Source organism: Barbus barbus (assembly GCF_936440315.1).
Source record: "Barbus barbus genome assembly, chromosome: 45".
NCBI lineage: Eukaryota > Metazoa > Chordata > Actinopteri > Cypriniformes > Cyprinidae > Barbus > Barbus barbus.
This window is the reverse complement of record NC_136723.1, coordinates 23,556,304-23,580,862: the sequence shown is the minus strand read 5'-3', so window position 1 is coordinate 23,580,862 and position 24,559 is coordinate 23,556,304. Positions and strand designations below refer to the sequence as shown.

The following is a 24,559-nucleotide window of genomic DNA, read 5'->3' as shown; positions in this document are numbered from 1 at the left end:
AGCATCACTGACTGTGGGTACTTGACACTGGACTTCAGGCATTTTGGCATTTCCCTCTCCCCAGTCTTCCTCCAGACTCTGGCACCTTGATTTCCGAATGACATGCAAAATTTGCTTTCATCCGAAAAAAGTACTTTGGACCACTGAGCAACAGTCCAGTGCTGCTTCTCTGTAGCCCAGGTCAGGCGCTTCTGCCGCTGTTTCTGGTTCAAAAGTGGCTTGACCTGGGGAATGCGGCACCTGTAGCCCATTTCCTGCACACGCCTGTACACGGTGGCTCTGGATGTTTCTACTCCAGACTCAGTCCACTGCTTCCGCAGGTCCCCCAAGGTCTGGAATCGGTCCTTCTCCACAATCTTCCTCAGGGTCCGGTCACCTCTTCTCGTTGTGCTGCGTTTTCTGCCACACTTTTTCCTTCCCACAGACTTCCCACTGAGGTGCCTTGATACAGCACTCTGGGAACAGCCTATTCGTTCAGAAATGTCTTTCTGTGTCTTACCCTCTTGCTTGAGGGTGTCAATGATGGCCTTCTGGACAGCAGTCAGGTCGGCAGTCTTACCCATGATTGCGGTTTTGAGTAATGAACCAGGCTGGGAGTTTTTAAAAGCCTCAGGAATCTTTTGCAGGTGTTTAGAGTTAATTAGTTGATTCAGATGATTAGGTTAATAGCTCGTTTAGAGAACCTTTTCATGATATGCTAATTTTTTGAGATAGGAATTTTGGGTTTTCATGAGCTGTATGCCAAAATCATCAATATTAAAACAATAAAAGGCTTGAACTACTTCAGTTGTGTTGTAATGAATCTAAAATATATGAAAGTATAATGTTTATCAGTACATTACAGAAAATAATGAACTTTATCACAATATGCAAATTTTTTGAAAAGGACCTGTATAATATAAGAATGTTTCATTAATATAATATTTAGTAATTAAAGCAGTTTAATAAATATAATGAATCACATTGCTATTCTTATTGTGCATGATGATGTCTGTCCTGGTAATTTTATAGAAGATTAGAATAGAATAGAATAGAATAGAATAGAATAGAATAGAATAGAATAGAATAGAATGCATTGCAATGTAATGTAATATAGTATCATATAATATATAAATTGTGTTTTTAATACATGTTGCTGATATTATTTTGCATGATGATGTCTTTCTTGGTAATCTTGTTTATATATAATATAATATAATATATAAGAACGTTTCATTGTTTTCATATAATATGTAGTAAATATAGTCATTTAGTAAGTGTAATTAATCATGTTGCTGGTCTTGTAGTGAATGATGTTGTCTGTCTTATATTATATTATATTATATTATATTATATTGCTATCGACCATTCTGATTTCTATATATTGGTCCTTAAAAAGCTTAAAAATCTGTCAGGCACTAATTTGAGATTCACATTCCTCACAAATCATCTTATATTTGAAGTCATAATGATTCAGTTGTCCACAGGCAGGAGTTTGAATGTCTCTGTGTTCACGTGTCCAGCATCATTACTCAGTTCCTACGGTGTAAAAGTCACAACAGTTATCCAGAAATGCCCGTGATGTGAGTGTAAAGTCTTTCTGTCTGTGCTTCAGTGTGATGTATAGATCTCTCTCTGGTCTCAGGTGGGCCACAGAGACTTTGACGTGGAGAAGAGGCTGAGGCGGGATCTGAAGCGCACACATGCCCTGCTCGGTGATGCCCAGCTGCTGCTGTCTACCGTTGAACAGCCCGGGCAGGGTCACGACCCCGGTGCCAAGGAACAGCTGGAGAGACTGTGCTGCCAGGTGCCACTGCCATCCCATCATCCACACAGCACTGCTCACACGCACAGATTTAAACAGCTTTGCATTATCAGTCTTCAAAAATCCCGCCGTTACTGCAGTAAAATATAGTAGTATATCTGTGGCATAACATTTATTTGCCCTGTACATTTTAAGTAATGTTCTAGCTATTCATTTAATATTATAAATAATATTTTAAAACATGCTGCTGATCTTATTATGCATGATGAAATTAGTCTTTGTAGTCTTTTTTTATATTATATTATATTATATATTATATTATATTATATTATATTATATTATATTATATTATATTATATTATATTATGCAAAACAAATACAATATATTGACCATTCTGGTTTCTGTATATCTCAATCATCCATTAAAAAGCCAATATCTATAAACAAATTAATAAATATATATATACTTTCATTAAAAAATGAACATACTATTAACCATTCTGGTTTCTGTATATCTGTATTCTTTATTAAAAGGCCCTTATCTGCCAAGCACTAGTTTGAAATGTAGTAAATATAGTAATAATTATAATGAATATATTTAGTCTTTGAAGTCTTTGTGGCATAAGCTATCACATTTCTACAATCACATTTTCTACAGGAATTTCTGCTAATTTTCTAAATGCAGTTAATCAAGGTTCATCTCACACTTCAAATTTTAACTAACCGTTAACAGTATTTAAACAAAAAAGTGCTTGTGTACATGTACAGTGCCCTCCAAAAGTTTAGAAATGCCCTAGGTTTCATAAATCCTTATAGCTTCATTATCATGTCAGACATGTCCCTTAAGCAGCTGTGATGGCTGATTACTTGATTAAATTTGGCCTATGTTTATTTTATTTTTTTTGGAAGATTACTGGGTCAAATCACCTTTATTGCTTTACTGGTTGATTGACAGTTATGGTTAATACACAACCAACCAATTAGAACACAGAGATGGATTAAAATAGTGCTAGCATTTCCCTGATGAAAAACTCCTGATGGTTTAACTGGTCCAAAATAAAAATAATAATAATGATACAGTCAACACTGATAACAACAAATGTCTCTTAAGCAGCAAATCAGAATATTAGAATGATTTCTGAAGCATCATGTGACACTGAAGACTCACAGGAATAAACATTTTAAAATATATTCAAATAGAAACCAGTTATTTTAAAGGCAGTCGCTATTTGCACTAAGTGTAAATGGCAATAGATTGTATTTACACTGTTAAAATAGCAGGATTTTCTGCTAGTTATACTACTTATTGCAAATAGTGGCAATTATCTGCACCTCAGTATTGTAAAACATTATTAAAAAGTATGCAATAACTTATTGAGTGTAACAAAAGCCCTCCCTACACCTACCCTAACCCTAACTGATACTTTAATTTCAACTTTTAGATTATTTCCTTCATTTTTATTAAAAATAAATGCTTTTCTGATTTGAAATTTGAAAAGGGAGAAAAAAAGTTTGGATTTGAACCCGGTCGATCGCATCAAAAGGAAGTCGTGGCCTAATGGTTAGAGAGTCGGACTTGTAATCCGAAGGTTGCGGGTTCGAGTCTCGGGCCGGCAGGGATTGTAGGTGGGGGGAGTGAATGTACAGCACTCTCTCCACCCTCAATACCACGACTGAGGTGCCCTTGAGCAAGGCACCGAACCCCCAACTGCTCCCCGGGCGCTGCAGCATAAATGGCTGCCCACTGCTCCGGGTGTGTGTTCACGGTGTGTGTGTGCACTTTGGATGGGTTAAATGCAGAGCATGAATTCTGAGTATGGGTCACCATACTTGGCAGTATGTCTGCACCACAAGAACAGATGACTGACAAGCGTCTTTTGTAATGTTGACTGGCCCAATCTCATGTTGGTGGGCGGAGTTAGTGTAAATAGCCTCTGCCAACAAGTAGTGTCTAAATAGACACTCCGGATTTTAAATTGTAATAATATTTAACAATACTCCAGTTTTTACTGTATTATTTCTTTATCAAATTAATGCAGCCTTGCTGAGCAGAAGAGACTTCTTTCAAGAACTTAATTATTCCTAATTCTTTGACGGTAGTGTATGTTTGCATAGTTTATTTTGTCAATACAAACTCATCTAAAAATAATAAGGATTTATGCTGATATTGTCCAACACCCGTCCGTGGTCTATATTTCTGTAGTTCCCTTTATTTGAGTTTTGTCTATGTGTATTCTAGCTGGAGGACAGTGAAGCCAGACGGTTGGAGTCTGAAAGCTCACAGAAGACTCTGGCTGCAGAGCTGGAAAACGCTCAGATCGAACTGGAGAGCATCTGCAAGCAGAAGAGCCTGGTGAGGCCCGAGACATGAAATGAAAGGAGCAAAGGGCTGACCTCAGGTTTACCTCAGTGTGTGTCTGTCTGTTGTCTCAGGTGGATGAGCAGCTGGCTCAGCTACGCTACGAGAGGACGGACCTGATGAAGAGGCTGGAGGAAGACCAGGAGGATCTCAATGAGCTCATGAAGAAGCACAAAGCCCTCATCGCTCAGGTCTGCTGGAGTTACATCGCTCTCGGGGAGTTATGACAGTCGCTCAGCTGTTTTCAATAGTGCAGCTTTTCCAATAATGAGCTGTTTTTTCCATCACGCAGTTGGGAAGCGTGACAAAATGCTATAATTTGTCACATTGCTTTGCACACGCTCCTAAAGCATCCTTCTCTCTAGTCTGATTCATTTGAGTAAATCTGTGATTTGTTTTGCTAAATGGACGCTTCATTTCAACTGGTAAAAAAATTGTTTATTTGTTCACTTGAGTCATCACTTAATAGTGTTTCCAGTCCTTGGGCAACATCATTAGATGTTTTCTTTTCATAGCAAAATAAAAATTTTAATGACTGAGGTTTATGGCTATAAAAATAAAGAAAACAAATAAGTAAATAGAAGAATTTAAGATTATCCAGTAAGATTTGATTTGATTTTCAGAGGATTCTTCTGGTTTGATCCCATTAGTTTTGGTTTCAGATTATGAACGAAATTCCATTTGCATTCATTTAAGATTTCTGACAAACATTTTCAAAGTAGTTTCTCCAACACTGGTGTGTGTGAGGTTATGTAAAATATCCCAAAGCCAACTAAACATGTTTGTTTATCCCAGTCTTCCAGTGATATCTCTCAGATCCGAGAGCTTCAGGCTATAATGGAGGAGCTGAAGAAACAGAGACAGACCCTACATGAGGAGGTGAGACAGACACACCGAGACACAGATGTCCATTCACACATATGAACATGTTACAGCAACATGGGCCGACTCACAGTTTACTACAACTGTGCACAGTGCTTCTGTTAGTAAAGTTCCTACTTTCAAGCAGTTACATTAAATAATGCACAATATTTAAGAAATCCATCAGAAGTAGAACACTTTTTAAATGACTTTATTTTCAGCATATTGTGATTTGGGACACTATAAAAGCTCGTTTCCACCATAGAATATAAAAAATTTATAGGTAATTGTAACTTTTTATGTAACAATTTACATAAATGCAAACTCCCAATTGCAAGAAAAACGTCAGAATTGTGTAATATAAACAGAAATTTTAAAATACTAGATGTAAACTCAAAATTCTGTGAAAAGTCATAATTGTGAAGTATGAGATATAAACTCACAATTGCGAGAAAAAAATGAGAATTGTGAGATTAAAGAATTGCAGAATTACAAAATGTAAATTCAGAATTTTGAGAAAAAAGTTATAAACTTAAAATTACAAGTGTGAAATAATAAACTTACCATTCTGAGAAAAATGTCTGAATTGTGGAGATATAAACTCACAATTGCAAGGGTAAAAATTCAGAATGGTGAGAGTCGCTGACGGAAACTGTAGGGACACACTAAATCTATTCTCACACACTTGTGTTATGTTCTTATTTTAACTTGCACTGAGGATGACTGTTGTGAACGTGGAGCAGAAATGTTCTTGTATTTTGTTGACTTGTTAGCGCGTTTCACAAGCGTGGTCGTAACCCAGCGGGGCTTTTCTTCCCAGCTGCAGACCAGCGCAGCACGTGTGCAGTTTCTAGAGTCGTCCACGGTGACCCGCAGCATCGTAAGCAAGCAAGAAGCTCGTATCTGTGATCTAGAGAACAAATTGGAGTTCCAGAGAGGACAGGTCAAGAGATTTGAGGTCAGTCCAGACCCATTAACAGCTTTATACTATTTCTCAGAGAGGATTTTTACGGTGTGTGTGTGTGTGTGTGTGTAGGTGCTGGTTCTGCGTCTGCGGGACAGCGTGGTGCGGCTGGGTGAGGAGCTGGAGCAGGCGGCCCAGGCCGAGGCCAGGGAGAGGGAGAACTCCCGATACTATCAGCAGAGACTGGCGGATATGAAACTGGAAATGGACGACCTGAGCATCAGAGAACAGGAGAGCAGCCGTCGACGCATGGAGCTGGTGACTGACACACACACACACACCTTTCTGCTGTAGCATTATTCTATTTATTTATTTTTACAATATTTAACACACAAGTAGTAGTTTATTATGACTATGGAAGTCCTAAAAGGTGAGTATTTTATTTTTTTTGTTTAGTTTTATCTTTTAGTTTTATTTTATTTATGTTTATTTAGTGGTCACAATTAAATTAATCAAAATAAATTAATTAATAATGGATCATTACTTGGATATTCAGTTTAGTTTAAGATTACACTTATATTATTGTTTATATATTTTAGTATATTATAAACGTTAACTTTGAGGGCGAGAGGATGGTTAAGGTAATCAAAATGTATAAATATGCTAAATTTAATATCTGATACAGTATATATCGGTGTTAAAACATTTGTGGTCAGTAAGATTTATTTGGAAAGAAGTCTCTTCTGCTGACCAAGGCTGCATTTATTTAATAAAAAAATACAACAAAAACTAAAAAAATTATATTTATTTAAAATAACAGTTTTAATATATCATAAAATATAATTTATTCCTGTGATGCAGAGCTGAATTTTCAGCATCATTACTCCAGTCTAAACTTTTGAACAATAGTATCAACACCAATAAAATAAACAAATATACTCATATGGTTCTGAAATATTGTGTATCCCTAAGAATAATATCAAATACAGGTGTAGAATCTTTAATTTCTGTAATATATTGAAATTAAAAATGGTGCATTCCTTTTTGATCCTTGAATGTGCGTTAAAATTGCTTTTGTGAAACTCCATGGCACATCCTCATAACTAATGTATTCATATCTACAGCCGCTCGGTGCATTTTCCCCTCAGTGGCCGCGCACAAGCCTGACACGTTATTACCCATGAGAATACACAGATCTCTCCTGACAAACCTCTAAATATTCATAATTTAACACAAAGGAGGAAAGTTATTACAGCACCTGCCGGCTTGTAATGCAATTTGACCTGCGTGCTGAGAGTCAAAGGCATTCAATATTATGAATATTAGCTACAGTGTTAGCAATGCCGGGCACATACACAAAGACTGGAGTCTGGGATGCGTTTCTTCCCGATGCGAAGACACACGCGCACACACATGCTGAGGCTCTCCAGGTTATTGGTTATGAAAGGGAGGGGGCAATAGTGAAGGTGTGGTTGTCATGGAGATGAGAGGAGCGGAATGGGATTTGTTGTATCAATAACCTTGAGGAGACAATGGGAATTAATCATAGACAGACAGTGGCGGCTCGTCCAGGAGAGCAAGAGACTGGGGGACGTACAAAGAAGGGAAGAGGAAAATGAATCGTGTAATCAGTCGCTCCGCTGGCTCTCCAGCGCTCATTATCAAATTATTCTACAAACAAGAGCTGGCGATCAATAACGCAGGATTGTCCTTTAGCAAACAAGCACTTCAGAAGTTAAAGAGAAAAGCTTGCCAAAAGACAGTAATACAATGATTTATATATATATATGAAAAAATATAAGAAATAATGGAGAAAAATACTTAAAGGGGTCCTATTATGCTTTTTCACTTTTTGAATTTTAGTCAGTGTGCAGTGTGTATGTTTGGGCATTAAAGATCTACAAAGTTACAAATCTCAAAGTCCACTCCAAAGGGAGATATTTTGTTTTTTAAAAAAATCCCTTTTCAAGAACTACAGCGAACGGCTCGTTTGAACTACAAAGTTGTCTCCCTGTGTTTGTGACATCACAAATTGTAAGTCCCGCCTATTCGACCGGTTGGGGGGGTGGGGAGAACACTTGGTTGAGCTCTGCACGTTTCAAAATTGAAACCCAGTGCGGGTGTTTTTATATCACTGTATTTCTGATGGAAACCAACTGTTTTCAGAAAATTTGGGATGTAATTTTCATTTAATCTTGCATGTAATGTCTGATAAAGTATGGCGTTATTTTACTGCCAAATGTCGAGAGCGCATTTTTGTAGATCTAGGTAGATACTCTCCGTGCTCTCGCGCTAGATATTAATTCTTTTCACACCTGGATTAAACGTCAAAATTTATCAACCAATCAGATTTTTCTACGACTGACCCGATTAAAATAATAGGCCTACGTGAAGAGGGAACTGATCCTGGAATTTCTTTACAATTTAATAATATTTAATCAAATCAAATGTATATTAGAAATGGCTAGGAATCGGGTGCTTGGATGATTTATAAAAATAAAAAAAACCTAGTTTGTCTAATCGTTTGGTCAAACCCCTCTGAGCGATTTATCTAAACAAACAAACAAGTATATGATTCTTAAAGTTCATGTGGCCATACATGTATTGTGTACTTGGGTTGAAAAATAAAAAAAATTATATATATATATATATATATATATATATATATTTATTTTACCCAAGCAAAATAGGAAATTTATTTGACAAATTTACAAAAAAATAGTTTGTTAATAAATATTAAATCTCTCTCTCTCTCTCATATATATATATATATATATATATATATATATATATATGTATTTAAATTAATTGAATTTAAATATTTATTTAATTTATTTAATTTAAATGTATATATTTACATTAAAATATAAAATATAGAAATATTAAATGAATGATTTCCTTTGAGAATATTCCTTGAATACTATTTTTATTAAAAGAAATGAAGTGGATATATATATATATATATATATATATATATATATATATATATATATATATAGTAAAGTTATATAAGTTATATAAAATAATTTGTTTGTTAGAAATTGTTAGGATGAATGAAATGTGAAACAACTATTTAATGAAACAAATATTTAAATGTCAATAGTCATGCATTTTTTTAACAGAGAAAACCCCCCAAACACTTAGTGCTTAATTTTGATTGTGTTTGTTGAATATAAATTGTTTTTAAAGGGATAGTTTACCCAAAAATGAAAATTCTGTCATTAATTACTCACCCTCATGTTGTTGCAAACCCGTAAGACCTTCATTCATCTTCTACACACAAAAATATATTTTTGATGAAATCCGAGAGCTCTCTGACCCTCCACAGACAGCAAGGGTCCTACCACTTTCAAGGTCCAGAAATGTACCAAGAACACCAACAAAATAGTCCATGTGACATCAGTGGTTCAACCGTAATTTTATGAAGCTATGAGAATATTTTTGTGCATAAAAAAAATAATTCTCATAGCTTCATAAAATTATGGTTGAATCACTGAGCTCACGGATTTCATTAAAAATATCTTAATTTGTGTTCCGAAGATGAACGGAGGTCTTACGACATGAGGGTTAGTAATTAATGACAGAATTAATTTTTGAGTGAACTATCCCTTTAAAATTAAAGGGATAAAAAACTCTGAATGCTTCATTTACATAACGTCTTAGCCTTTATATAAGTAGATTTTTTTATGTTTTTGAAGAAAATGTGAGCGGTTTAATAACGATGCTAGCCTTAGCAAGCAGTTAATTTATAAGGCACATTTTGTGATTAAACACTTCTCTTGTCCTGATGCAGGGTCTTTATTTCCCCTGGAGATCCAGCGTGGCCGTCGCAGGTTATCTGATTTGATCTTGTCTTATCTGTTTCCAGGAAATGCAAGTGGAAGAGCTTCGAGCTGTAAGACAGACCCTGCAAGCTGATCTAGAGACATCGATCCGGCGAATCGTTGATCTACAAGCTGCGCTGGAGGAGGTGGAGTCCAGCGATGAAAGTGATACAGAAAGGTATCGCTAGTGACATGCGCTTGACCTTTGCCATTTCCTTTTTTGTTTCTGTTTTCTGTCTAGCATAGCAAGAAGAAATAGTCTGCAAACCAGTTTGTATACTATCCAAACTATATAGTATTCAAGATTGTGATTGGTTCTTTACAAATAATAGTGTGTTGAACAAAGTTAGCTATATTCTTGAACGGTGTATGATTTCCAGTAGATTTTCGAAGTACCATCTTTTGGTTTTGTTTTGTTTTTTTGTTATTTTTAAGGTAAGGGGGTTGCTTTATTTTATTTTATTTTTATATTTTATTTATCTTGTTTTTTATTTTATATATATATTTTTTTTTTATATTTAATATTTTACTTTATTAAATTTAATTCAGGGTTTTTGAGGTTTTTTTTGTTTGTTTTGTTTTTCAGCTAATATAACTTTACAATTTTTTTATTTTGTTGGAATTGCTTTATTTTATTTTATCTTGTTTATTTTATTTTATTTTAATTTATTATTTTTTTTTTTTCACATTTTATTTAGTTTTTCATCAAATCTAACTTTATGACTTTTTATTTCAATTATGTGTTTAACTTGAATTGTATACATTTTTTTTGGCAAACTCAACTCCATATGTACAGTTTTTATAAGTAACAGTTTTTATTGACTTATTGATGTTCTAATAGAAACATCAAGACATAAAACTTCATAACCAAAGGGAAGAAAACAGTAGATATATACTGTTTTCTTCCCTTTGGGTTTGAAGTTTTACTTCTCGCTGTTACTTTGTAACTGCTTTCATATTTTTCAGTTGAGCTGAAATGTGAAGAGATTTTCCTCACTGTGCAAAATCAAGGCTACGCTTTGCTACTATAAGCACTTCAATAATGCCTTCCTCCCTCGACACCCATAGTAAAATGCAGTCCGATGTATCAGAGTTTAAGACTTTGATCTTCTCCACCAGACTGCTTAGACTTCACTGAAAATTCAATATGCTTGCTTTGCTCATACCTCCATCCACTATCTGCTCCACTCCTGTGTGTCTCTGACTGCGTCTCCCTCTTCACACAGTGTGCAGACGGCTGTGGAGTCCTTCTCTAGAAGGAAAGATCTGTAAGCACTCCATCCCCCATCCTGTTGTTGTTCTCTCCCATGTATCCGTGTTCATTTTCTATATTCTGCATTTGGGAATGAGCAATTGGATGAATGAAGGCTTCAAAGTAGGACAGTGGCTGCATATGGACTGGACGATGTAGAAAAAAAATGCATTTCTGAGGCTTTCCTAGATATCAAATTTTTAGGAATGTTTTGTTGAATATTCTAATTGATATTTATTTTTTATATATATATATATATATATATATATATATATATATATATATTCATTCAATAAATATTTTAAAATTAAAAAATTACTTTTATTTTTAAAGTATAGTATTTTTATATATTTTAAATATTTATTCACCTTTAATATTCATTATTTAACCTACTAGCTGTATTTACTACTGTTATTTAAATCTCAGACGCTGTAGAATATTTTCTCGTAGCGTTCTCATACTCACAAATCACAAGACAATGAAGGATTGTGTAACTAATGATCTTAAAGAAACTTAACAGTCAAATAAAAGTGTATTAAAAGCATCTAGGATGCTTAATTTCATATTGCCAGATATATTATTGCAAATGCATTCCCTATGTTATCCAGCTCTAGTTGCATAACATATATAACTATAACTGCTTATGCTGTACGGTTTCTTTTTTTGCATATAAATGCACGGCGTCTCCTTGTGAACCGTGGCTTAATGGTGTTGGTGGAGTCTAGCGCATAACCATCCTTCTTTCGTTGGTCTAAAAATTCTCCATCAAGCAGTATGTTGATGGATGGGCCAGCGCTGCATTCGGCTGTTGATGTTGCCTGCTTAGCCTGTTGCTCAGTGCTGTAAACGTGTGTGGACTTGTGTAAGGTCACGGCTTTCTTTCACACGTCTGAATGAAGATAGAGTCTCTGCTGGACAGATGTGAACAGACACCTACTTGTCCGACGCAAACCGCAACATACCCACACTGCCACTTTGCTTTGTTAAATGCAAGAAGCTTTCCTCTGTGCGAGAGAGTCCTTTTAAAAGTTCACCAGCTGTGATATGCTTTGTCTTCTGAATAATGCATGCGCGTTAGCCGAGACCCCCCACGTCTAGTCTCTTTCAGTTGTCTGTGCAAGCGTAAAAGGGGATGAAATGAACTGTGTTGCAGTTGCTCAGAGCTTTGGGTCTTAAATCTCTGTACGAATGTAGTGAGTCCAATTACAAGAGAAGGGTAGGAGAGAACCCACGGCATATGCAAGCAAATTAACATTTTTGTTACCTTACTCTTGTATGTTTGAATAAGAGCTTCTGGAAGCTAGAATAGGTTTTGATGCAACTGTTCCAAAACCTAGTGATCTGCCCAGCATTTTAAGTCATCATAGGCAAACACACAACAAGAAACCGTTTCTATAAGATAGGTACTGTAATTAGTTTTGAGCAAATTCTAAAGCAGAATCTCATGTATCCATGAATAATTCAATCCCTGAATGCAATGGAATGAGCAATTTAAGCAGAATGCTATACGGTGGAGATCAAAATTAGAGAACAATCTATAAATTCTTAATTTTAAGAATCTTCATCACTCAAATTTTGAAGGAATATTAGCTGTAGGTATACCACTGTACTACTAACATGTTTGACAAAACTGGCACCAATTCCAGCTGCAGCGTTGAACCGATTCCCCATTGAGAGTCTCTGTCTTATCCTGTCTTCTCGTAAATGGACGACCAGCCTTTTATGGGGGACTTGAATGAAGTAGTGTCATTGTAAACCTGCAATATTCGAGAAATCACAGATTTGGAATGACTAATTTTTGATTAACTTACCATGGCTGAAAGGGTCATCCTCCTGTCGCAGGGTTTCAGTCATCTTGCAATCTCAGGGAGGAAAATTGGAGGAATGCTGGCAGTTAAATAGGGTTTGTTATATAATTAATATAATAAGGAAATTAGCACCAGGTGCCAGATTAACACCAATAACTTGGAGATATTTGTAAATGCTCTCAAATTTTGATCAGAGTTCTATTTCAAATATTTAATTTGTCATGTATACTGTGCTTCAGAATACAATGAGTTTATCAAATATCAAATATCAAATTACTCCTGTTAGGTTACCTTCAAATAGGGCTAAACAGTGACCTTGAAATTTAGGAAATTATAGGTTGTTCTCTAATTTTGATCTCTACTGTTTATACTTAATGCAATACTGAAAAATAAAAAATCTAATAAAAAATGAAATTTTGGCCAATATTTTTGTGAATGCGCATTTTATGCTTGGTAGAGTAGCTCTTGCATCATTTAGCAACATGATGATGCAAAACTAATTGTACTAATCAGTTGTAGCAAATAGCAAAACTTACTTCATAGCACCAAAAGTTCCTCATAGTTCTGTGTATTTCAGACAGTAGAGCATGGTGGAAGCAATGCCAAGGTCATGGGTTCGATTCCCAAGGTATTCATACATTTATACCTTGAATCCAATGTAAATCACTTAAATTAAAGTGTCTGCCCAATGCATAAATGCAGATGCAATTGTATGCCTATGCAAAACGTTCCAAATCAGTCACTTATGAGAATTCATGGCTATGCTCTTAAAAATAAATGTGCTTTGTTGGGATGGTTCCATGAAGAAGCATTTAAGTCCATGGAACCTTTCAATTGCACAATGTTCTTTTTTATAATGGAAAAAAGTTCTTCAAATTGTTAAAATATTCTTAACACTAAGAAACAAAGTGGTTCTTTTAAGAAATTATCTCAGAGGTTTTTTGGGGAACCCAAAATGGTGGTTCAATTGCATCGCTATACACAACCCACCTTTTAGAAATTTCATTTCTAATAGTGTAGGATGCTCCATTAGAAGATAGATGCCTCTTTTGGCAATTAGCAGCAAGGCAGCACACTAGCTCTTGGAACGGAGCTTATGTTTTGGGATCTCAAGCAAACAGCTTTAGTCAGTCTGTAAACAGGCTGTGGATCAATGCGTTGTGCCCCGACGAGCCCTGATAATGACAGTGCTCTCAAGACTAATGAACTCACTGCTCACTGAACACACATGGCCTGCTGGGTAGCAATGAGGATATCAGAGCTAATATCACCCCCATGTGTGGTGTTACAGCACTCATGACGAGAGCATGTTGCACAGCTGTTAATCTTTCCCATGAAAGCATGATTTTCACACTCATGGTTTGAATTTCAGCGACACCATGTCCAGCGTCGGATCCAGTGTGGGCACTGAAGACGTTGGCGAAGGGATCCGTCAGTGGGCAGGTGTACCACGAGGAGGGCGAGGAGGCACAACTTCTCCTTATGCAGGAAGCAGCTCCGGCCGCCAGTCTGTTACCGACACCATGAGCACCTACAGTTTCAGGTAACATAGCAAGAGAAGCCTGATAATCAATAAGCATGAGTGTGCATCAATAAACAAGGTAACGACACCAGGCATTTTTAGAAAGCATGGCTCTAATCCTGTATGACTGACTGACTTTTGTGAATCACAAATGGGGAAATGTTGAAGAATTAATTTTTTCCTACATTAAAAGGCATCTCAAATTGTCAAACACCAGAGAAAAAAAAAAGTAGCATATGCATCTGTAATGCATAGCCAGACCCTCAGCATAAGGTCAGGACTCTATGGCTGCATTCCAGTTAATTTTTTTTTATGCCCTTCACTCATTTTCCTCTGTCTCATTTACTTGTAAGTCGTTGATTATGCTGCACATGTGTCCACTACTGGTGAAGCCTTCGCAATGGGCTGAATTGGAACATCCTAAGCCTTTAATCACTTGGAATCTGCTGTTGAGTTAATTTATTATTCACACTTTTTCCCTTATGAATTTGTTTGATGCAACATTCTATGTGTATATACAGTGGGGTAAATAAGTATTTGCAAGTAAGTTTTCCCACTTACAAAGAATGGAGAGATCTGTAATTTTCATCGTAGTTACACCTCAACTGTGAGAGAGAGAATCTAAAAAAAAATGGGCAAGACCAAAGAGCCGTCTAAGGACACTAGGGACAAAACTGTAGACCTGCACAAGGCTGGGATGGGCTACAGAACAATAGGCAAACAGCTTGGTGAGAAGACCAAAAAAAACCAGTAGTTGTTTATGGGGCAGTCGTGGCCTAATGGATAGAGAGTTGGACTTGTAACCCGAAGGTCATGGGTTCGAGTCTCAGGCCCGGCAGGGATTGTAGGTGGGGGGAGTGAATAAAATGATGGATAAATGATGATTTAATAACCATCCTTTAGTTTATATTCACTGTTATTGTCTGTCATTTATTCCCTATGACAGATCTTGCACGCAAGACCTTGACGAAGACGTCAAAGAAAGTTCCAGTGGTCTTGGCAGAGCGTCGTCATCCACGGCCCTATCTGAGCTCCTGGAGGGTCTGAGGAAGAAGCGCTCTGGGTGGGAAAGAGGCTCGGAGGCGGGCGAGGGAAGCGCAGTGTCCCTTCCCATCTATCAGACGACAGGGGCCTCCACGCTATGCCGCAGGTCCTCAGCGCTGTCTCTAGAAGCACAGGAGGGTCTGGAGGACCTGCCTCGACCTGGCATACTGAAACCTCCCAGTCCGCACCTGCCTCGTGCCTCCAGCCTCCGCTCCCTATCTGAGTCGGGCCCAACGTCCTCCACCACCACAGGAAAGATTAACCGCTTCAGCTCCTGTGACTCCCTCGCATCTGTGACCTCCACCGCAAGTTCCCGCCGCCACTTGTCCAACCTGGCCATCCCTGAGGAAGGCGAGGAGGAGCCCAGCTCGAAAGCGATGCCTCCTCTTGGCACCTATCAACCAAACCGACGCCGTCTACTCGGTGGCCTGGTGGCAGAAACAGGAGAGTCAAAATTGGGATCAGAACCACTTGTATTCCAGAATCGCAGGCTCCTCGGGAATCAAGACAAGGAGAGGGCCGGAGTCGATGCAGGGGACACCAGCTCAGACATTCTCCCAGCCATCCGACGAGCGCAGTCCACCAGCAGCCTGGCATCTAGCGGTTCCCGAACGGGCCAGAGACGAGCCCTCAGTGTGCACTTTGGGGAGTTGCCGCCCTCCAGAGCGTCACGTAGAGAGTCTGACTCGGATTCTTCAAGTTCTGGCGGATCTCAGAAGCGCCGTGGGCCTCAAGGAGAGAGGCTGGAAGCCGAGGGCAGCGAGGACGTCAACTCGGTGATGAAGAAGTACCTGAAAAAAGCAGAAGTCGACTAGAAGACTCAACGAGGTTAAGCTTAAAACTGCACTGGCCTGCTTTACATTTAAGAGGGTCATATCATGAGGAACCTAATTCTCCTTGATCTTTTGAATTTATACTGAAACAAACTTATTTGCAAACTCGAAACTTCTTCCCCAGTCCAAATGCAGGGATATTCTGAAATCCGTGGATTTGTATTGAGGTTGCATTTTCTGCTGTTTAACAGTGTTTTTTTTTTAATAGAATAATAATTATTGGAGGATATTACCTACAGTGACTGAAGGTGTACCTTTTGAAATGGTACCCTGACAGTGACAGCTTTTGTGCTTTTTTTCCTCAGAGTGTATGCAAAGTGAATGTTTACATGTGTTAAAAGCACAGCTGCAAAGAAAAAAAAACACTATGGAAAATGGTCACATAAACTGGCTATTAAAAAAAAAGAGCTTATGACCCCTTTAAATGACAAAAACTCTGAAAGATGAGCAACATGAAACTAAACTGAATTGTGAAAGGATGTGAATCACTTAGTCTCTCTCTTTTTTCTTTCCCCCTGACAGGATAGATGAAGACATGGAGAATCGTCTCTGTCCAGAATGCATTGAGACCCATTTAACTGGAAGCACAAAAACACGGAGGATTTATTTTGAGCACTGTTTGTACACACAAATAAAGATGTTAAAGTGAACGCTTGAAATTCCTAAAATTCTCACTGTAAACATGCCCTTTATTCGAGCTGTGCTGATACCCGCGGGTGCTTCAGGTCAGGGAAATTAATCTTGACCAGCGAGCGCTTGCTTTTCCTCTCAGCAGTCAGTGCAAATTTGTTGAACTCCAACAGATGTAAATAAAAACGTCAAGCAGAATCATTGGTATTTGCGTCAACCTTTCAAAGGAGAAGAGCAGCATTACATTCACAGAGGAAAACAACTGAAATAGAGCAGTTTCACAAAGCAGTGATTGTGCTTATGAAGCAGAGGCTCTCCATAATAATTGAGGCTGACCTGGTTTCCCCAATCGAAACATTAACCTAGCCTTATTTGCCTAGGAACGGAGTAAAGAAAATAATTTGTATTTAATTGCCAGAGCAGAATTTGAAGCTGCTAAACACAGGGTCCAAATGCTTTGTATTAATGCGCTTGGCAAGCATAAATAGGCTAAAGGAATATTCCAGGTTCAGTTATAATAAATTGCAGCATTTGTGGCATAATATTTTTGTGCTGGTTATCGCAAAGAATAATTGATTAGTTTTCCTTAACGTTACAGTGAGATGATAAAAATGGAAGTTAAAGGACAATTTGAGGTGCTAAAAGCAGAAATGCAAAAATATGAGCTCATCTGCTAAAACTGTCATTTTAACTCAAGTCATTCAATGTGGTCATTACCATTATGCAATAAGTGCCATAAATTGAGTTTCTTGTCGTTAAAAGAATATTCCAGGCTTGAGACATGCAAGATCTACTTACTGAAAGCAGCACATTACAGGGACTTTACCACAGTAAGATTTTTCTTAACCTTTACCTCTGGTAAATCACTAATGCAATGCCTTGGATTTAAATAGGTGCTTCTTTCATAGGACAGCTGCAGACCGTTTTACACCAACCCAATCCTACTTTCTTCCACAGAAAAAGTGCTTTTCAGACAAAATGAGACAAGTTTGCCTTCCCCTCCAACAGTTTTATTGACATGAAGTAGAACTACAATGGGACAATGGTGAGAAATTTGAGCTCCCAACTCAAATATCAAGCAGCAGCCTTCTGGGAACGTGCTACTTCCCATCCACATCTGCAATAAGAGAACATGATCAATGCTCGAGTCTCTACATCAGGGGTCACCACACTCAGTCCTGCAGAGTTTAGCTCCTTGCCACAACACACCTGCCTTGAAGTATACCAAGCAAGACCGTGAGTCGCTGGTTCAGGTGTGTTTGATTAGGGTTGGAGCTAAACTCTGTAGGACACCGGCCCTCCAGGAACAAGTTCGGTGACAACCTGCTCTACATGATCAAATTTGTATGTCATCTACAGGTCCTTGCCTGGTCACACTTTTGCCTTCCGTCCTCTTCCTTTACCCTGAAGGAAACAAATGTTACTCATTTGTGCATGGCTTTAAAATAAAACCTTAAAAGGATAAAAAGGTACCTTTTTAGGTGGATTTTCACCATCTGAGGCTTCCCTGCATTTACAAAACACTTGATTAGTTTGCTTTGAGGGAAAAAAAAAAATTATATATTTGATTCAACTTACTCATCCTCCCCCTTTTCTGGCTTCTTTCTCTTTGAAGATAAAAGGGAGCAGTGAGAATTAGAGCAAAATTTAAACAACTTGTGACCTACGAGATGAGGCCTTACTTTGCCAGCACCATTTTTTATGACTTTCTTAACCGGTGATTCTTCAATATCTTCCTCCTCTTCTACCTCCTCATCCATCTCTTCATCATCAGAGAACTCCTCCACTGGGAGAGATTTTGGCACAAGATGCATTATTTTTAGATGCTCTCTGTGGTTGCTGTTAAAGTCAGAGCTGAAAGGACCACTCACGGGCCACATGTTCCGCTCCGACATACACCGGCCCAGAGCCGTGCTTCAGGCGAAAGGTCACGGGTGGATGAAGATCCAATCCAGACAGGTTGACCTGATGAAGAATCAAATCTCATGAGGTATATACAGACTTGGAGGTGAAATGTGATTACTGTAGCTCTATTCAAATTAAATTACAAGAGGCTTTCCTGTAGCTCAAATAGTAGAGCATGGCGCTAGCAACGCCAAGGTCATGGGTTCGATTCCCAGGGAAAGCAAAAGCTGATAAAAATGTAAAAACTATTAACAAAAACGCTACTTAGAGGGGCATTGTGGGTATTTTAGCGAGCGAACGTTTGCACAGATATATAATAAAAACCAATGTTTCTTACCGTAGGCATCGATTTAGAGTGTAGTGTTGCTATGGGAACCGCTTTAGTGATGCTGTTGCCCTCACCTGTGACCAACTCCACAATATTGAACTCATCTTTAGCGGTGTGACCCAGACACATCTTCAAATAAAATATTAACAGGTTAAATGTAATAAACACTGATTAAACCGCGACAATCACCGAACCAACCGTTCTCAGTGCCAGCTGGTGTTGATGGTTCGTATCATCCGTCTTGAAGGACTCTTCTTTATTAGATTCATTGAGTTCACAACCTGAAACAACAAATTATTTAATATAGAATAGCCTACTAGTACGTTTTGAATTATTTCTTACTTGAAAACACAAAAAGTGTAGGATCTTACCCCAAAGAGTGGATAAAGGCTTCTCTGTTTTGCTCATTTTGAAACAAAAACAGAAAACTGAAAGACACATACAGTAAATGTTTATTAGCCAATTTAATCTGCAGTATGTAACGTGAATTACTTAGAAATTCACTACATATTCTCACCAGATATATATCTCAAAGCTGCTTCTAGAACAGCAAAAGAAAAGAAAGAGTGAGTTTGCCCCCTGTGAATGTTTAAAGAGGAAGTTAATTGCTCATCAGGTGACAGTAATTAAGTCAGGATCACTGCAGGTTAATTATGGATCCGACCTGCTGCATGAACCTGCTGAAAAATCACTTCTTTATAATCATGTTTTAATCGAATAGAATTAAGCTGACTCATAATAATGCACACTAAATATGTTGTCTTTTATGTTATATTAACCTCTCTTATAACCGGGGCAAGTTGTCACATGGGTATGTTTTCGCAAGGTCTTTGTCTGCAAGTGTTTATTTTCAGTAGCATTGGTGTAATTTACTTTATAAACCTAGTGTAAATAAAGAGCCAAATGATGATCATGTTTATGAAGTAAAGTTTAAAACACAAAAAATAGAATATCATCAAGTTTTGTCATAGTTGTTGGGTTAGGAAGCGGGAAAAAAGCATGCTTCAAAGAAAGAGTTGACTATAATAGAGGCACATTATAGTTTTGTAATTATAGTTTTGTAGTTTAGTTATTTAGTCAATAAGTGAAACTTGCATACATTATGGAAAGAGTTGACTAGGCTTTATGTACTTTACATTTTATACAAAGATATGTTGTGCAATGCTTTTCAAATCAGAGTAAAATAAATAGCAGATTTCCACTGACAGCGCTATATATCTGTACAAATGTGGATTTTATTTATTTTTTGTATTCAAGACTTTTGTGTTTGTATATACTGTAAACCAGTTCTTGTGTGACAGCTCTCCCTAGTCTCCCAAAGAGATCCCTCAAATCAATTATTCTCAAGAGATTAAGCTGTGCCTATAAACTCCTTTCATAATTCATGAATTTCACACTAAATAATTAAACACGTCTTTTGTTATAGCTGATATACAGCTGAATTTTTCTCATATTTGAAGAAGCCTGCATAATTGATTTTTATTTTCCTGTTTATTACTGTGAAGCTGCTTTGAAATGATCTGTGTTATAATAAAAGTGACTAGACTACTTTGTGTGTGTGTGACTCAGTTCAAAATGTGAGCCGGATGTGTATTTCAGTCATTTAACTTCTGTTTGCCATGGTTGTTTATGTATCTCACACCCCCCTCAGTTCCATATGTGCTGCACACTCTCATTCTGTCGTGTGATCTATTATTAACAGATCTCCGTGCAGATCGCTCAGCCTGTGGATTACGGAGCGGAGAGAGAACATGGGCTGTGAGTTTGACCGCCGCTCCCCTGGGTTCCACCGCCAGCCCCTCGCAGCCATCAAAGTCCACGAGCCGCTGGATGAAAATAAAGTAGAGGAGGGGGCCGAAGATGCCATGAGGACAAAGAGACTATGATATTAGGAGGTGTGGGGGTAATGGGTAAATCAATATTATATATACAAATATTATATATTGACCTTAGGCAGAATTATGAGCTGTGTTTTTAATATAACTTCATCATTTTCTCTGTCTGCACACCTGTGCTCGCCAGAAGAGACTGAATGATATGCGAAAAATAGAGGCGAATGCCTTGTAAATGAAATGTGAAGCCACATGGGAGCTCCACTCACACAATCTCTGCTCCTGATGACGTATAGGATGGTTTAGAGAGTGCGTGGGAGGGCTCAAGTGAATCCTCGCTGTGTGTGGGCCCCGTTCTCCTCCGTGAAACACTCACACACACTAAGTTAAAAAGCACAAACGAACCCAATGAGCATTTGTTGGCTATTATTGATGGTGACTAAGAGCATCTGTGGGCTGTCTAATGCAATGAATGACACGCACGTGGTGCACAGTGCCAAACGCCAAGTGTGCTTTAAAGAGATGGTCTTCATCCCTCCTGGGGTGGTGCTGCTCTTCTCTCTAGAAATATGGCACATAGTCTTAGAGTTTGTACTTGACTAACTGGGGCCCAGGTCAGGAAGCAGACAGACTGGCTAAACCGACCGTCTGCTAGCCGCCTCACGTCACAGAAGTCAGTTAATTCTCAGCACATAGAAACTCTTTCACCTAGATATCACACTATAGAGACTGTGTCTGTTCCCCGAACTAGAAAATACAGAAAACGTCCAAACCAAATTAAGAGTAACAATTTAATTGATGTTCAACAAATAAAAAACAGATATAATACAGATAAACAAATGATAAAGCTTGGTTTATTGAATATTAGATCCCTTTCTACAAAAGCACTTTTTGTAAATGATATGATCACTGACCATAAACTAGATGTGCTTTGTTTGACAGAAACCTGGCTAAAACCAGATGACTACATTACTTTAAACGGGTCTACCCCCCAAGATTACAGTTACAAACATGAACCGCGTCCAAAAGGTAAAGGGGGAGGCGTTGCTACAATTAATAGCAATATTTTCAGTATTTCTCAGAGGTCGGGTTTCAAGTATAATTTGTTCGAAGTAATAGTGCTTCATATAACGTTATCCAAAGAAACAAGTGTTAATGATAAATCCCCTGCGATGTTTGTACTGGCTACTGTATACAGGCCACCAGGGCACCATACAGACTTTATTAAAGAATTTGCTGATTTTCTATCTGAGGTAGTGCTGGCTGCAGTTAAAGTCCTAATTGCTGGTGATTTTAATATCCATGTTGATAATGAAAGAGATTAGTTGGGATCAGCATTTATAGACATTCTAAACTCCATTGGTGTCAAACAACACGTTTCAGGACCTACTCATTGTCGAAATCATACTCTAGATTTAATACTGTCATATGGAATTGATGTCAGTGGTGTTGAAATATTGCAGCAGAGCGATGAAATCTCAGATCATTATCTAGTTTTGTGTATGTTCCATATGCAGTGGGGCAACTAAGTATTTGATACACTGCCGATTTTTCAAGTTTTCCCACTTACAAAGAATGGAGAGACCTGTAATTTTCATCGTAGGTACACCTCAACTGTGAAAAATCCAGAAAATCACATTGTATGATTTTTGATTAATTAATTTCCATTTTATTACATGAAATAAGTATTTGATCACCTACCAACCAGCAAGAATTCTGGCTCTCACAGACCTGTTAGTTTGTCTTTAAGAAGCCCTCCTATCCTCCACTCATTACCTGTATTAATTGCACCTGTTTGAACTCGTTACCTGTATAAAATACACCTGTTTACACACTCAATCAATCAGACTCCAACCTCTCCACTATGGGCAAGACCAAAGAGCTGTCTAAGGACAAAACTGTAGACCTGCACAAGGCTGGGATGGGCTACAGGACAATAGACAAACAGCTTGGTGAGAAGGCAACAACTGTTGGCGCAATTATTAGAAAATGGAAGAAAATCAAGATGACCGTCAATCTCCCTCGGACTGGGGCTCCCTGCAAGATCTCGCCTCGTGGAGTATCAATGATCCTGAGAAAGGTGAGGGATCAGCCTAGAACTACACGGGAGGACCTGGTCAATGACCTAAAGAGAGCTGGGACCACAGTCTCAACGGTTACCATTAGTAACACACTACACCATCATGGATTAAAATCTTGCAGTGTGCGCAAGGTCCCCCTGCTCAAGCCAGCACATGTCCAGGCCGTCTGAAGTTTGCCAAAGACCATCTGGATGATCCAGAGGAGGCATGGGAGAAGGTCATGTGGTCAGATGAGACCAAAATAGAACTTTTTGGTATAAACTCCACTTGCCGTGTTTGGAGGAAGAAGGATGAGTACAATCCAAAGTTCACCATCCCAACCGTGAAGCATGGGGGTGGAAACATCATGCTTTGGGGGTGCTTTTCTGCAAAGGGGACAGGATGACCGGAAAATCTATGGAGGGAGTTGAAACTCCGTGTTGCCCAGCCCCAAAACCTGAAAGATCTGGAGAAGACCTGTATGGAGGAGTGGGCCAAAATCCCTGCTGCAGTGTGTGCAGACCTGGTCAAGAACTACAGGAAACGTCTGACCTCTGTAATTTGTAAACAAAGGTTTCTGTACCAAATATTAAGTTCTATTTTTCTATTGTATCAAATACTTATTTTATACAATAAAATGGAAATTTTATTCAAAAATCATACAATGTGATTTTTCAGGATTTTTTTTTTTTTTTTATATTCTGTCTCACAGTTGAGGTGTACCTACGGTGAAAATTACAGATCTCTCCATTCTTTGTAAGTGGGAAAACTTGAAAAATCGGCAGTGTATCAAATACTTATTTGCCCCACTGTAGCTGTAAAGCCAGCTCCTTGTTAAAAAATATGGTAGAACCATAACTTCTACCACAAAAGACTTTATAAATCTTCCTGACTTACCTCAATTCCTCAACACACCTCAACAAAATCCAACTATTGACTCCCACTTTTCTATCACTTTAGATACGGTTGCTCCTTTATGCTTAAGGAATATTAAGGAAAAGAGTCCAACACCGTGGTATGTTGAGCACACTCGGGCCCTAAAGAGAGCAGCCCGGAAATTGGAGCGCAGCTGGAGAAAAACAAAATTAGAGGTATTTTGTATTGCTTGGTGGGAAAGTACCCTATCCTACAGAAAAGCATTAAAAACTGCTAGATCTGCTTACTTTACGTCTCTTTTAGAAGAAAACAAACACAACCCCAAGTATTTAATACAGTGGCTAAATTAACAAAATATATAACATCAGCAGGTGCAGACATTACCCAGCAGCACAGTAGTAATGACTTTATGAACTACTTTACTTCCAAGTAAAGGTCAACCGGGAACACTTCCCAAAACACCTGATGTACTTGTTACATTGTTAGAAGAATGGCATCTACGCTAATATTAGTCTGTTTCTTTCTTATTCCGAGGTCACCGTAGCCACCCAGATCCAGTCTGTATCCAGATCAGATGGTGGATCAGCACCTAGAGATGACCTCTACAGCCAGGACACCTAGATGAGCCCCAGAGACTGATCCCCAGCGAAGACCCTGTCTCCAAAACGGCCATCGGGACAAGACCACAGGAACCAGATGAGTCCTTTGCACAATCTGATTCTGCTTTAGCCTAGATTTAAACTGCTGATTTTGTCTGGCCAGAGGAGAATGACACTA

The 24,559-nt window shown here is 38.1% G+C and overlaps 2 protein-coding genes across 3 annotated transcripts in view; one reads left to right on the top strand and one right to left on the bottom strand.

The window, feature by feature from the left end:
• Positions 1-18,288, top strand: part of LOC306863923 (unconventional myosin-XVIIIb-like) — a 49,973-nt gene extending 31,685 nt beyond the window's left edge. Inside the window, exons 33-43 of one of the 2 annotated variants that reach the window (XM_079407522.1) lie at positions 1,625-1,786; positions 3,984-4,097; positions 4,178-4,294; positions 4,899-4,982; positions 5,785-5,922; positions 6,001-6,186; positions 9,737-9,870; positions 10,919-10,960; positions 14,125-14,295; positions 15,221-16,146; positions 16,674-18,288. In XM_079407522.1, coding sequence (XP_079263648.1) covers positions 1,625-1,786; positions 3,984-4,097; positions 4,178-4,294; positions 4,899-4,982; positions 5,785-5,922; positions 6,001-6,186; positions 9,737-9,870; positions 10,919-10,960; positions 14,125-14,295; positions 15,221-16,133 — 2,061 coding nt within the window. In that variant the 3' untranslated portion in view covers positions 16,134-16,146; positions 16,674-18,288. The remainder of the gene's footprint in view (positions 1-1,624; positions 1,787-3,983; positions 4,098-4,177; positions 4,295-4,898; positions 4,983-5,784; positions 5,923-6,000; positions 6,187-9,736; positions 9,871-10,918; positions 10,961-14,124; positions 14,296-15,220; positions 16,147-16,673) is intronic. The other variant, XM_079407523.1, reaches the window with a different exon arrangement.
• A 67-nt stretch (positions 18,289-18,355) lies between these two features.
• On the bottom strand, positions 18,356-19,422 carry LOC306863832 (nucleoplasmin-like; the record flags this gene model as incomplete). The annotated part of the gene is made up of 6 exons (XM_079407375.1): positions 18,356-18,388; positions 18,464-18,567; positions 18,653-18,746; positions 19,024-19,143; positions 19,213-19,295; positions 19,386-19,422. 6 exons carry the CDS (start codon positions 19,420-19,422, stop codon positions 18,356-18,358), a joined length of 471 nt encoding a protein of 156 aa, XP_079263501.1.
• Positions 19,423-24,559: the final 5,137 nt, after the last annotated feature.